The sequence below is a fragment of the Ruditapes philippinarum genome, unplaced genomic scaffold (assembly GCF_026571515.1).
Source record: "Ruditapes philippinarum isolate M1 unplaced genomic scaffold, ASM2657151v2 ctg2094_1_1_1_1, whole genome shotgun sequence".
Taxonomy (NCBI): Eukaryota; Metazoa; Mollusca; class Bivalvia; order Venerida; family Veneridae; genus Ruditapes; species Ruditapes philippinarum.
The window spans coordinates 92,923-108,600 of record NW_026866585.1 but is presented as its reverse complement, the minus strand read 5'-3'; the positions used below and the strand labels follow the sequence as shown (position 1 = coordinate 108,600).

General features: G+C 31.6%; 1 protein-coding gene across 1 annotated transcript in view; it reads left to right on the top strand.

Annotated features, from left to right (window-relative positions):
- The first annotated feature begins 4,739 nt into the window (after positions 1–4,739).
- LOC132732984 (hemicentin-1-like) overlaps positions 4,740–15,678 on the top strand; it is a 34,124-nt gene continuing 23,185 nt past the window's right edge. The window contains exons 1-4 of the mRNA XM_060719539.1: positions 4,740–4,855; positions 10,591–10,929; positions 12,775–13,086; positions 13,416–13,706. Of these exons, the coding sequence (XP_060575522.1) occupies positions 4,801–4,855; positions 10,591–10,929; positions 12,775–13,086; positions 13,416–13,706 (997 nt within the window). The 5' untranslated portion in view covers positions 4,740–4,800. The remainder of the gene's footprint in view (positions 4,856–10,590; positions 10,930–12,774; positions 13,087–13,415; positions 13,707–15,678) is intronic.

The window sequence follows — 15,678 nt, the reverse complement described above, 5'->3', positions numbered from 1 at the left end:
ATATTTTCTGCATATATATACTTATGGTTATTATATTGATCAATCTTACAAAAAAAATAAGGAACATTCTATGCTGTAATTGGTAACTACACTTCATAGTCATACTTGAATATATTTTTCAACGCGATATAAATATGGTTAGCTGAATTCTATTTTATAAAGCTATCTTTCATTGTGTAAGTGAATTAGATATTAAGTATGCGATGCGTCAGACCTTTAAGTTGAAAGGTTGCTGTCTCTGGTTGCAGCACTGTTGGTTTGACTAATCATCTCTCGCTGACTAAAGCAGTCTGGAATTATTTAAATACACTAGCCTTATTTGTTCATTTCTAATGTTCGTCTGCTTACGTGTTTTCAACAACAATAACAATGATTTAAAGCTATTTGACCAAATGTGTTAGAACCTAATTCCTGATACGGACCAGTGTAACCACTGGAAAATAATTAAACAATCACATTTGCAAACTGATAAATGTCGGTATGGACAGTTAGAGATGTAGAGCAGTGTATCTATATAATTAACCAAGTAACATGCATACTTCTTGTACCATTACTCTAATCCATTTTACCGTCGATGCTATACACACGCTACATGAGTTAACAGTTTTTCACAATGTAGGCTACAGTCTTATTGTTCATATCGCTATAGTAATTTCATATACAGTAGTGTATTAATGATATATTTGATATTGATTCGCTGAACAGCGGTATCTGTATCTAGATATCTATACTCGGATATACGAGATCAAATAGTGACAAGATAAACAGGACTCTGAGTTAACACCATTGTACACCCTGTCGTTTGAAGATTATCTATTGTCAGTTATCATGGTTTTTAAGGGTGACCCATTCGATGGTTCGCTTGATTATCAGTTGTATTTTGTTTCTAACTATGTGCATTATATATGTTATTGTATAGTCTCACTGCTAATTAGTAGATATAGCTCTCCAGGATAGCATGTATAGTATTTCATTTTTAAATCAATACCATAACACGTCACGGATATCATCTGTTTTCTTAATATTTAATATTTATTATTAAACAGATTTATTCTCCTTAATAGTAAGTCTTACGTTATAGTATTAGTCAGTAACAAGTAAACCTATAATTATCCATGCACATATAGATAACCACAGCGAATAAGACGATGTAAGTAGTTGTGTCACTCGTTGACTCGGTGTATGATATGTTTGGTTCTCATGGTTCAACTAGAAAAATTAAAGTTACTTTGATTATTCCCCTTTCTTAACGCATTTTAAAAGGTAAAGACAATTTAACCTAGTTTGAAAAACTCTCAAGTCAAATGTATCTAGTTATACACAGACACAATATAGATACATACATATGAAAGTTTATTTGATTTTACATAAAATCATTTTTACAGGTTGTACCAATGATAAAATAATTTATCACACACCCGTGCCGATTTCGCGACTCCGTAAAAACGATATTGCACGGCCGTGCATATATTTTGACGTGACGTCATTTGCGTTATATAAACATAGCGTAAAGATGCGCGAAATGTAAGCGTTTTACTATGGGCGCGTCAATGAAACATGTTTCTTTATCGCTTCAAACGGTCTTTATTTTATGTATGTAATAAATAGAATATTAAATTCGTGTAAGTTCATTACTAAATTCATTGAACTCGTTCAATAAAATAATATTATGCTCGCCAGAGTCTCGCATAATATAATTTTATTCAACTCGTTCAATAAATTCAGTATTAAACTTACACTCATTCAATATCCTCCATAAATGACATTCATGTCTTACACATTCGTATAATCCTAAAATAATTACCAAATTCAGGATGTTACACTGCATTTAGAGTGTTACTAACTACGACTGTAGCATCTTATCATAGTTTGATTTTCTTTTGTCCTTTTTATGGAAGAGGACGTATAGATTATTGTTTTGTCAAAGTTCGGCAATATTTTGATATATTGACAGTATGTATACAAATTAGTATGGAAGAAGGAAAATGTCAAGCGAAGCAAAGGTACAATTTATTTAGTGTTTTTAACAGTATATACAACCATAAGATAAATCAATGCATGTGTCAATGACTTTAATAATAAAAAACGCCATTCCGTCTTCATTCCACCGTTAATGAAAGTAGACTTCTTTGATTACTAAATCAATTTTAATTTTGCTTGAAATGTAATCTGTTTTTCTTGAAAATGGTTTGAAGTTTTAAGTAACTTTAAGGCACTTACTATTTACATAACCAATCCAGTTTTCCTTTAGTATCGGATACTTCCTGATTATATAGGTTAATCTTAAGTGTGGAAATTAGTTTGTCATTTTACGAATATTAATTGTACTGATTTAAAGGAAGAGGTACTACTTATTTTTTAAACAAAATACATATCACATTTGATTGATGAAATTGATTTACTAAATATACACACAATTATTAATAGTTATAATTAAGTTGAATCCTTTTCAAAATTTAATATTTTTGAATGATGTATAGCTGAAGCGACAATTAAATTTTGAATTGAGATTATGAATATATTAACTATTATTACGTTAAACGATCTTTAAACCACATTTTTGAAGATACAGTCTATGTTTGTTTGTCATTTTTCAATATCACTCTTGGCCAAAAAACACTATAACAGTCAATGAATTGAAATATATAGCCAATTCACCTCAACTTTAATTGACTGTTATAGTAGTTTTTGGCTAACAGTGATTGTGGAAAAAAAACCAGGATAAAATATAAATATGCTTGAAATATAAAATGACCATCCACTCGGTATTACAAATGAGCGTTATAGGTACATCCCGGTGGATATTTACAGAATTTTCTTGGCCAACGTGAGTTATGTCTCATTCCTGCGAAATAAATTATAAAATTGAGAGGAATAATGGTAAAAAATAAACTTATTTCGATTTCCACCAGTTCACTTACTATAAAACCTTGGTTTGGAAAAAATGACCACATTCATTATATTTAAAATCAATTAAAAGAAGAAAAAAAGTCTGCAGAGGGATGTTAGTGATGATCAGAAAATGACCCCGATCGGTATTTTGGTTATCGTTATTGACGGAGTTGATGAAGAAGTCCTAATTCAAGTAGTCATATTCCTAAACTTACTTAACATTGTAAAATCGTTGTCGTAGTTATGAAGTCGTAGTAGACGTGGCCGTTAGAATCATGGCTTTAATTAATCACAGCCGCTTAGGGGTCAACTCCTGCCATGATACTCTGATCTGAATAAGGCAAAGCCTCAAACATGTCAAAACAAGCTCTTTCGTACATAACATTTTTAAATCCATCGGTGGCTACAATTAATTATTTCAATACACTTAGAACTGTAGAACTGCATACTTTCGGCTGCACTCAACACACACTATATACGGCCATTTCATGTTTTATGTGATATCTAAAAAGAATTTACCCTCGGGTTATATGAAATTAGGCAAATCCTATGAAAGGGGAAGTCGGTTAGAATAATTTTCCGTTTTTAAACTGCCATTCGGTATTTTATGAACTGCTGCCGTTTATTCTGGTTCCCTGTCATAATTATTATGGTTCCAGTAGAAGTTCACGTAAGACAAGTTTACGCATCCGTTTTCAATCAGAATTTGTCGGCTTTTATCTTTATCTTTAATTCGAAAAGTTGCAATCAGTCAATTTCCCACAATTTTGCAATATTACCGGCGAAAGTTTTCAAAACTTTGTTTTGATTCATGCGTTCTATAAATGAAATTAACGTTCTATACTCCGCCGACGGCTTTGCTTTGAACGGACTATAAGTGACAAGCTTTATTATAGATATGATGCAATAAAACCTCTCATAGAATTAAACTCGCTAGAAAGAAAACATTTATGAAGTTGTTTTCTGTAAGTGCAAATTTAGGAAAGAAAACAAAAGATACTCTTATTTAGACTACCTTCTATAATCAGAAAGGACATGAAGCAAAACCATATTACAATCTTCAGTACATTTCTTACAATAGCCTACAGAACGGTACTGCGTTTGTATACTGATAATGGTATTTTTCAGTTTTACGAATAATTTATCCCACAAACATGGCGGTTGGGCGAGTCCATTTAGGTCGCATCCCCTGTTGGAGTTTTTGACTATCATGTGATATTAGATTATTCGCTTTGCTTGACAAAAGACAGGCGGTGTACAGGTAGATCTATTCAAATCTTGTTAATTGTATATATGGCCGTCCAGGAACGGCGATAATGAAATTAAAATACCTAGTATTTTATAAGCAAATTTTCAAAAATAATCAACAAATCAAACATTAACGTGGTAAGGAGGTTTTGTTTTTCATCATGTATTTCTCTAATATAAGTGCAGTGATCCAATTTCGCACTTTGACTCCATCGATCTGCTAAGTTTTAAAGGGTTAATTTGTAAAACAAATGTAGTAACAAATAAAAGTTATATATAATAAGATATTGTGTCAAAAGATTTTTTTCATTCCAATCTTATTACATGTGCAGTGTTATTTACTTTTATAGGCGTTATAATTGTTCCTGTGTTTTAAAAATTGGTTTGTAAGTCTTGCATAACGCGCTGATTTTTTAAGGTTTTAATGCTAAATCAAATTCCAAGCATTCATTGAATCATTAATTACTTACTTATCTGCGCTGCGTAACCTCTCTTAAATACTCCTATTATAATTTATTATATTTTACGCACGTTTAAACATTCAGATATAACTAAGACATGTATATTAGCAAAACACGACATATTTACTTCCTTATAAAGTTGGTTTAGAAAATAACACGACAATTTAAAATTGAGCAAAATAAACTTAAAAATAGTGTCATGTTGAATAATATATTCTATCTGACTTTTTGGATATCTATTTGCAATTACAAAGGTAATTATACAAAATTAAGTTATTGCTCGCAGAACTATTATAATTCTTCTTCTCTTAATTTTTTCAATGTTAACCTTACTACTTGTTATATTGTACAACAAATTCGTAAAGGTCACTAGATAAACATTGGTATATTACGGATATATCGCTATGATTGTTACTATTACTCATTAGTGAGGTGTTGTGAATTGGTATAGATGTCGGGCTACCGATCTGAAGGTCTCTGGTTCGATTCCTGACCAACGCCACGTTATGAAGATACACATATTTCCTTTTTTAAATTTACTTATTTAAAAATGTTCTACTACATCTGTTTTAGGATTCCATTTGAGTGGTGCTTTTTTAACAATTATATTTAATTTTATTACAGTAAACAATAAAAATCAATCAGTCGTCTACAAAATGTAGTCGAGTTCACTGGCAGTGTCAGTCATACAGTCCATACACACGATTTCAAGAGAATGGCATTTTTAAAATAAAAAATAAATAAATAAGAATAAATTAAAGTGGTCGAACCGACGAGTGTAAGCCTATAAATGTAAGGTCGATTGCGTCATGAGAGATTCTGAATTTACAACATCCAACAACTGTAAATATACATGTTTTATCGATGTACAAGTAGAGTGTAACATTTACGGAAACTACCGGCTATAGGGTCAAATGCAAGAGTGCCAGGTCAATGTTGTTGAACAATATCATGCAAATATATAAACAAAATAAACTTATTCTGTCCTTCTTATCAATAATTCTGAAATGTAGTTAATGTTTTCATGTTTGTTTTGGGTTGAGTTCGGAAACCAACACTTTTTTCTGTAATTTTGTAAGTAAGCTTTTAAAGCTTCGTCATATGAAAGAGAAAAGAACATAAGCTACCTTTTTTCTACATTTCCAACCTAACACCGTCTTATTTTTCAGATTTATGTCCGCCATTAGTTGATAACAAAAATTATCTCCTCCGTAATCGTGAAGATCAAGAGCTAGAACATCGCTGTATTATGATTCATTTCTCCCTGCAACAACTAGATGCTATTAATGAACTTTCTATATCTCTTAAAAAGGCAGCAACAGTTTCAAATTTAAGAAAGAATCGTTGAAACAAACAAAAACTGTACCGCAATAATTCTACTTTGGAAAACGTAAAAATTAAATTATTCTCGTCCGTATTCGTACACATTGTAGCTTACTTGCAGACGATCTATTATCAAAACATATTATCCCATCATCTCTTCGAAGCTATAGGTTACGCGAAACAGCCGCTCACTTCTTCTTGCATTGTAGGCAGTATGAAAATATCAGACATTCCTTGATAAATGTTATCAAGAATTCTTATTATATTGTTCCTCTTAAAAAAACATTATTCAGGAAACACATCTTTATCAGTTGGAGAGACTGAATGTAAATTCAAAGCTGTTCACACTTATATTGAAAAATCTAAACGTTTTGATTAATCTGAAAAAAGTTCCATCCTCTTTATGAATGTGCAAGTCTGTATTTCACCCAATTCTATAGCTTCACACTTCTTTTTATTATTTATATTTTCTCATTTTTTCTTCTTTACTCGGAGTTATTTCTTAATTCAAACTTTTTAACACTTCTTTATGTTTTTCTCTCGAATTTTCTTTGTTTGTTTTAACTTAATTTTGTCTTATTTTCTTTTAATTTTAACATATTTTATCTTGGATGTAACAATTTATTCAATCAATTATTTATAAGTACCGATGTCTTACTAGAAGTGGAGAGAATTACAATAAGTTTTGAGTTTCCAGTTCAATCAACTTGATCATGATTTTTTATAAATAATTCTGTGTTTGATGTGTAGTATTGTTACTTAATAAAAATAAATATGTTTAAACCTATTATGTAGGACTAAATAAAAACAAAGCTCATAAATAAAAGACATAATTTTAAGCACACGTACGAGGGTTGTTCAAAATGTAATAGGACTGCAAAATTGAACTGAATATGAAGATGCAAGACTCTTAGTCCTATTACTTTTTGAACAACCCTCGTATATGTTGATTATATTGATGATGGTGATGGCGAGCAGAAGTGTGTTGATTGCAATCATGATAATTATGTTGATGATGGTAATTTTCATTAGTGGAAGTTGATGTTGATTGTGATAATGAAGATTATATCGATGATGATGATCATGAGCAGTAGTATTTGAATTGTGATGTGGATGATGATGATTAGGAGGAGGATTTAGTTGATTATGGTAATCATTAACAGAAGTATTTGATAGTGATGATTATAATTAAATTGATGATGAAGTATTTTGATTGTGATAATGATAATAATATTGATGATGAGCAGGAGGATGCTGATATCAATAATAATGAGTATGTAGATTATATTGTAGCAGATGCATGTTGATTGCAATGATGATGATTATGTTGATAATGGTAATCATAAGCAAAAAAATATTGATTGTGAAGATGATGATGATGATGATAGTAATCATAAGTAGAAGTATTTGAAAGTGATGATTATAATTGTATTCATGATGATGATGATGATGAGCATAAGTTTGTTAATCGTGATGATGATGATTAAGTTGATGATGATTATCATAGGAAGACGTATTTGATAGTGATGATAATGATAATATTGATGATGATGATGATGATAAATATGATGGTGAGCAGAAGTATGTGGATTGCGATGATGATGATTCAGTTGATGATGGTTATAAATGAGCAAAAGTATTTGGTAGTAATGATAATTATATTGATGATAGTTGTGATGAGCAGAAGTATGTTGATTGTGATGATGAAGATAAAGTTGATGATGGTTATCATAAGCAGAAGTATGTTGATTGTGATGATGACGATTATGATGATAGTTATCATGAGCAGAAGTATTTGATAGTGATGATGATGGTGATTATATTGATGATGGTTATTATGAGCAGAAGTATGTTGATTGTGATGATGATGATTATTATGATGATAGTTATCATGAGCAGCAGTGCTTTGATGGTGATGATTGATTTATTGATGGTGATGCTCAAAAATAGACAACAAATTAATCAAGCTATGCCACACACTGTATTCTGTGGTCATAGAATACATTGTGTAATTATGCTGCACTTATTATGGAATTAATAGGGAACTTGAAGTTCAATCTTGTAGTAACAAGTTCAAACATGAAATGATTGTGAGATACTATCCTGTAAACTGTCCTGATTGATTTGAGTTTTTTAATGACTTATTACAATAATATCAAGGATTAAAAAAAGAAAATATTAAATCTTCGATACGAGTTCATATACTTATTTTCAAAGTGAGCATCAATTAAAATTTACATTTATTAGCTTTAATTCTATTGACCGTGTAATATCTTAGTTGGTTTGTTAAGAAGAAAGTAGTTGAGTACAAATCAGAGACATTATGGTTGACCTTGGCTAAATGATTCAAAATTTGAACTGAACCATTCATGGGACTTTAAATCAGAAAAAAAAAGATGAATGAATAAACTTATTTATTTAAATTTATTATTTTAAATTTTAATATAACTTGGTAAATTTCAAAACATCATATATGATAATAGAGTAAAACACATGATTTGGCACTTATATCATTATTTTAAGAGAAAAGATCTATATAAAGTGTAGGAGTGAGACAGTAGTTTCCTAGTTTGCCTTGTTTTAGAGGCAACCGTGGTCCTAGCAGTCCTGAACATATGGGACTTTGGTCTCATCTGTAAGATTGTTGACATTTATCATGGTTAAGGTGGGATGTTTCAACTCAACATCAAATCAACTCCGTGGGATAAGATTTCCATTTACTTAATTTGTATTAATTCATTTATAACAGAACTTTTCTTGCAGATTTTAGATATATTGTTTTTGTATTTAATTGATCGGATTATGTCATGGTTTAGAACTGTTCACTGTTTTGGGGAGAAAATGTTTAAGTGGCCGGAAATCTCAGTCGGTCGAGCCACGGAATGGTATTCTTAGGGTCCCGGGTTCGAATCCCAGTCACCCTGTTACAATTGGCACACATAATGCTGCCTTTACTTCCTATATCTCAGAGTTGAATTAACATTGTATTTGGTATTTAATTAGTTTTTTTTTAAAAAGGCAAATTAATATTACATTTGTGTGTCACGGTTCAAAACTATTTAGTATTTAGGGTAGTTGATGTGTAAGCCGCTGAATAGCTCGGTCGGTAAGAGCTGTGGTACGGTATTGTGAGGGTTTCGGGTTCGAATCTCCGCCATAATGCACATTCCTCTCTCTCAACCTGAGACTTTGGAGCCAAACTTTGGGCCGTAACTGAATATAGATCAGAGTTTTATTAACATTGCTCTGTAACCTGAGAAATTTGAGGATGAGTTTCAATATGGCAGGAAAGTATATCGCACTTAAGATCTGTTAACTATTTAGGGAAGAAGAGGTATAAGAGGCGTGATAGCTCAGTCGGTATAGCCGCGGTATGGTATTGACGTGTGAATATAAGAATACGGGAAAAGATATTGAACTTTATTTTCAAGAATAAATGTATGAGTGACAAATTTTACATTTGTAGTACCCTTTTGGGCAAAAGTTCCCATTAATTTGTCTAAGTTTTCGGAGAATTGACCATTTTTAACTACATCATACGATCAATTCTAGCTCATTTATAAATTAAACTATTAACAAGAAACAAAGCTTAACACCCTTGAAAATTTGTATTTTCATGAATTTAATATTTTGAGAACCTTGCAGGTTTTCAAAATGCCCTACGAAAGATGAAAAATTCTACGATTTTTCTCAATTTCACACATATATTCTGAAGACTGAATATTCAATTCCGAAATAACTATTCTTTGCTGAAGATTTATACTAATTTTCTAAGCGCTTTGTTGGTAAACAAAGCCATAGGCAAGTTTAAAAAAACATGTATTAACCGTGGTAAAATTACGCGCATATGATTATTACGCGACACCGGCTTTCACTTTTTACTCGTGTCACCATTTCACCGGAGACGTTATTCAAGTCAAAGCGCCACATGGATTCAAAATATGACTGAATGTAGTTGTGTATGTCACATTTAAATAAATTTCTTCATACATGTTACTCTCACTTAACATAATTGCGATTTTGATTTTTTGTTCGAAAATATGTTGAATTTTCGTTGTTTGCAATGCCAGTTAAAAAAGCAGCAATGTGCAATGAAGCATGGGCATATAGCAGTTTGAGATCTTCACAATTTAGTAAGCAAATCAGTGAATACAAATGCAGTCAACAAACATGGGTTTGTAACATTCAGATATAAACTTGTCATCACGGTACATATACCTTTGGCGGATATAAACTCCGTATATTACTATATTTGCTTAGATATACATGTACATGTGCATGTGATTTTGATGTAATATACTTAATCTTTGGTTTCTTGTTAAGAAGGTATATTTTGTAATAATTTAGTGTTTGTAATGTGATATTTAATCTTAATCAATAAAAAAATGTCACACAAGTATAGAATAAGCTTTTGAAAAATATTTTTGATGTATAGCTTTGAGTTTCCAAAATTGTTCAAGTACCTTTTGAAATATTTTGTATTGTATGTTGTGCCTTCATCACTGGTGAGCTACATTTGATCAAAATAAAAACTCACTGAAGTGGTTCAAAGTGTTTATTGAAGGACATTTATTTGTTCAATATGTTCATCATTTAATTATAAAAACAACATAATTTTTACTTCTTTGTCTTCCTTAAGTATAGCAAAACCCTATCTTCCTTTCAGCATTTGGCTGTCCCCTTACAGTAACTCAATATAAAAGACCTAGACATTATGTCACTATTCAGTTTCAAGCAATAACGAAGAACACTGAAGATTCTACTCTATCTGTAACCAATGAGATATTGTCTAATACAGGCTCTAAATTACTAATAGCACTGTATAGAAATTCAACCAGTTTATACATAGGTAACTGTACTGGTTGTACGTTTACTGGTAATGCTGCTACTGGAGATCTCGCTATTAGACTGGACAACCTACACCAATCAGATGGAGGAACATACAAACATGCGGTGACTCAGGCTAGCCGGGAAGTAAAAGAATGTGTCGTTGTCTACATCTTAGGTAGGATAAATTATAAAATAACCCTTAGTACAATGACAGGTACACCATAAACATGTTACGTTCAATCCGACGTTTCAATAAACATTTAACCCCGTATATAAAAAAGCAACGGTTTTGTAAATATCTGGGGTCAAAACTGTATCCGAAATCTGGGTATAAACTGTAACAAAATGGGACCCAAGTCGCTTAGTCTATACCATAACTCTGGGAAATTTTCCTCGCTCTATACTGTTACATTGTTGTTTTAAATAAGTTAACGCGTAACATGGACAAACAAAAGGTTCAACTGGTCATTTACTTCGTAGATGTTCTAAATACGAAGGGTAAACGTTTTGTAGGTTTAATATTTGACGGTATGCTTCAACAATGTCAGAATAGGATAATAATACATTGGTCTCTCCAAATCTATGTCAAATCTGCATATTTTTGAGCCAATAAAGAGATAATTGTGCAGTTCAAGGCCTGAGGAAAATTATGACTAGATGCCGGATCCAGTTCTATACATGCGAAGCACAGAAACTTAACAACTGGTTTAAAGGCGAAAATAAAAGTCACCTTTCTGTCTGCCCCACAAATAAACTTCATTCTTTCAGATACAAACGTCGTTTTGCAAACTAATTAAACTTTTTACAGCAATTTCGTAAAGGCTTTGTGAGTATTGTAAAACCCAAAAGTTCGCGTATTTGAAATAGGTGATCAGCTACAAAGAACGAATTGAACTCAAATAATTACTGTTACCAGATTCAAATATTTTGGACTACTTTTGGTAACAGATTGTTGTAGTTTTAAATGGCTCGAGCCATCGCTACTTAAACAAACAATGTACTTTCATACATTTTTAGTGTGTTGAACAACTCTTGTATACTGTATAACATTTTCTTCAAGATTCTTTTTATTTAAATTTGGCACCCACACTGTTATATTGATCCGAACTATTTTGTGAGTGTTCACTTTTCTGCTTATCATGACCCTATTGCTAGTAATCTTGGTATATATCCAATTCCATTTAATTTCTTAATATGCGATTCATGGCCTCTGTACACACTAAAATAATACTTGACACAATAGTATGTAATATTTTCTAAATGGGTTTTCCCTGGTGTTTTTGTCATAATTGGAAGTAACATCCCTTGGGTGGTCCAGTGCTGGGAGTCACAAGGTCAATGTCATTTGTTTTTCAATAGATTTTTAATACATTTTTATACAGCCTTAGCTGTTTTTCAGCAATGTCTAATATTTACAAGGAAACATACCTAAGGTGGTTCTTTAAGTTTTGATGGAGTTTTTGTTCACTGGATTCAATGTTAAGTCTTGCATTTATAATATTTGATAAAGTTAAATATTGTTCAACTTCATCACAAGTCATAGCAATGATTTGCCGACTTATATATTTTTCACATGACTCTGTCAAGTTAAATGACTATGTTTACATTGTTAGCTTTGGCAATTTCTTTGTCCAGTGAATGGGTAAACAGTTGTTGATAACTCGTTTACCGAGACGAATCTGAGCCGGGGACATTTGTCTTTAACAATCACGTTCGTGTTTTATTTTATGTTTTACACAGTCTATGGATCGGATGCCTCTTGTACCATCAGGCTGATGAATTGATAAAAAAGGAAAACATTTGAAAAAGCATTTTCCTAATAAAACAATACAGTTTTGATCTTCAGATACCTTTAGAACAAACCTGTTCATTATTTAAAAATGTAAACGAATATGGACAATGTTTGTCAATCAATTAGCTTTTACAAATTTATTGTCTGAGATTAAATGTCCGGTAATAAATTATATTTATTGTGGGTCATTCATTCCTTAGAATTATTATTTTCCGTCTTTTGAAAAAGGTCAACCAACAAAGCCTAGTATCACCATTAACAAATTACCATTTGAAGGAGAGACTGCGATATTGACATGTATCAGTATATCAACTACAACACCTCGAGACCCAAATCTTAGAATTGTGTACAACTGGAATATTGATAATAATAACATTCCAAGTGACTCAAGACATACATACTCAAATACAAGGAACAAGTTGACAATTTCTAACATTAGTAGAAATGATGCCAACAAAAACTTTACATGTGCAGCAAAGGAAGATCTCGGTAATGCCTATACATCTACTATCAGTGATCCATTAAAAATAGATGTTTATTGTAAGTACAATTAATAATTTCAAGTTAAAAAATATGATGTTACTAAAGTTTGAAAAGTGTTTGACTAAAAATGAAGCCACATCAGTTATGTTAAATAATTCTAATTTCAATAAAGAACAAAAAAAACAAATTTGTTATATAACATTATTATGTAATTGAAAATATGAAAGTTAAATAATTAAATGAAATGATGCTGTAAATTTAGTTAATCATTCAAGTAAACTTCCACGGAAAATTAGATTTCATTATCATTATCTTCACTAAAAGTTTGAGAATATTTTACATTTTTTCAAAATTGAATGAAGTCATGTCAACTGCACATTTTTCAGACAAGCCAGACACTGGACCATTGATTCAGAGTTCAAGTAAGCTTTTTGGAAATAACACAATATTTCGTGCCATTGGAACTAGACAACAAACACTTGATTGTTCAGTTACTGGTGGATATCCTTCACCATCACTATCATGGGCGTGTTTTATGGGAACCGTGCAGGATTTGAGTTCTGGACAGACAATAACAAAGAGATGGACTTGGACAGCATCAACAAATGGCACATGTAAATGTACATCTATACAAATGGGTGCTGCAAGTGAGGTTGTTCTAAACGTCAGACTTTTATGTATGTAAATTTTAATTCTTAAGAGAATAGAACAAAAGTTTTCAAACATTATAATTGTCTTGTCCAAGATAGAAAAAGTATTTCATTATTTAAAATAGTTGAATAAGAAGTGACTAGTGGTTAGGTGTTTAGGAATACATGGACATTCTATTGAAAACTGTCACAATAATGAATGATTTTTTCAATTATCCCCCCAAACAAACAAACAAACAAACAATCATATCATTATAAACAAATGTTGTTTTTATTTTAATTTGTCTTTTGACAACTTATCTGTGATATACAGGTTTCAAAACTCCTGATCCCTTTTCAAAATTTTATGTTATTCATTTTCGCCAATTGTTTGCTCGTGAAGGTTCAATGAATACTGCCGAATCAACACATCTACGGATGTTTTAAAATTCCAAATTTTACCATTTTGTGTTTAATGATTAAACTGCTGGTGCCGGAGCAAGGGGCGTTGGATATTCATTTGGCTAGCTCACACATACCAAATATGAAAAACTTTGTTTACACTTTAGACGTTACATTTTCAACCTAAACATCCTTGAAATTGGTCGGAAAAGTTGTTCTCGTGATTTCTAGCTCAAGATTGAGTATGTTTCATCTAAATACATATCTGGAAAAAAGTGATCCCTTGGAAGCAATAAAACATCAATTGATTTAAGCCAACAACTGGTTAACACAATCTAAATTGGGAAATGCATTGTTAATATTCTAGAAGTAATATTGTCATTCCAAATGTAATTAAAATTTGATAAAAATGTTACTCCTGTGATTTCTAGGTCAAGTTTGAATGTTGGTCATAATGGGTTAAATATGATAAACAACATCAACAAGGAGAGGCGGCGTTCAATGAACGCAGCCCCCACCCGATCCAGTAACAAAAAAACCAGTAAAACCTAGTTCCCATAGCCCAAATGATGAAGAGAACAAAAACGCTGTAAAGGCAATATCTTTAGCTAAAAAATCTTTAAAATTTGTCAGAAAGGTTTTTATGTTAATTTATAGCTCAACTTTGAATATCGGTCATTTCGGGATAATATCAAGGCCACATACCCCAAATATGAAGAAACCTTTACAATAATATATATATAATATTTGCAACCTATATACTCGAATATCGTCTTAATGTGGGTTAAAGTACGTGACACTGTACAGATATGGTAGCTTTGTAATACTTAAGGTGCTGATATGAACGTTCTGATAAATTTTAGATTAAAATATGAAAAACAAGATCAACAAGGAAAGATTGCGTTCAATGAAGAAGACATTTTATGTGCTTTTTCATTCATATTTATTCTATTAAACGCCTCAATAAGCAGGTAAGCGATATGATCAGCATTGCCCTCTTATTTTAATGTTTTAAACTGATTCCACTGACTTAAGCATTCTTTCTTTTGATTTTAAATATGTCATTGGTTCAATGATCAGTCTCAATAAAATGGAGCCCGCAGTATTTTCTGTATTTTTCTGTTTTCCGTAAATAACTATCCCCATCGAGGCAAATTCTAACAATTGTTCACAAAATATGAAACAGAAAAAAAATGATTATATAGATATACAGAAAGATACAACCCAACGACTTGAATGAAAGAAGTCCTCTATAAGGGCCCGATGAAGACGTGAAAATTTAAACAATTCATTCCAAAAGGTTTTAAGAACCGTTTATTGTAGAGTCGTGTGTCTTAGTTGTTTCATAATTATTTATTATATTAGAGTGAAACTTTCGTTTCCCTTCTTATTGCTTTCTCGTTTACGGTAAGTGTCTCCCTTTTTCACTTAGTTTTGTTTTGTTTTTGCCCCGTCCGCCTTTCCAGATACTCCAGACCCTTCTTCTACACCCCCTTTTTTGAGGCCTATTAATTAATCATCTTTCTAAATTCCAGGTCGGTTTTCATTATATCCTATTAAGGATTATCCAAATAATTATCCGGTTCGAGCTTTGCTTTTTGCCTTGACCTGCTTTTGT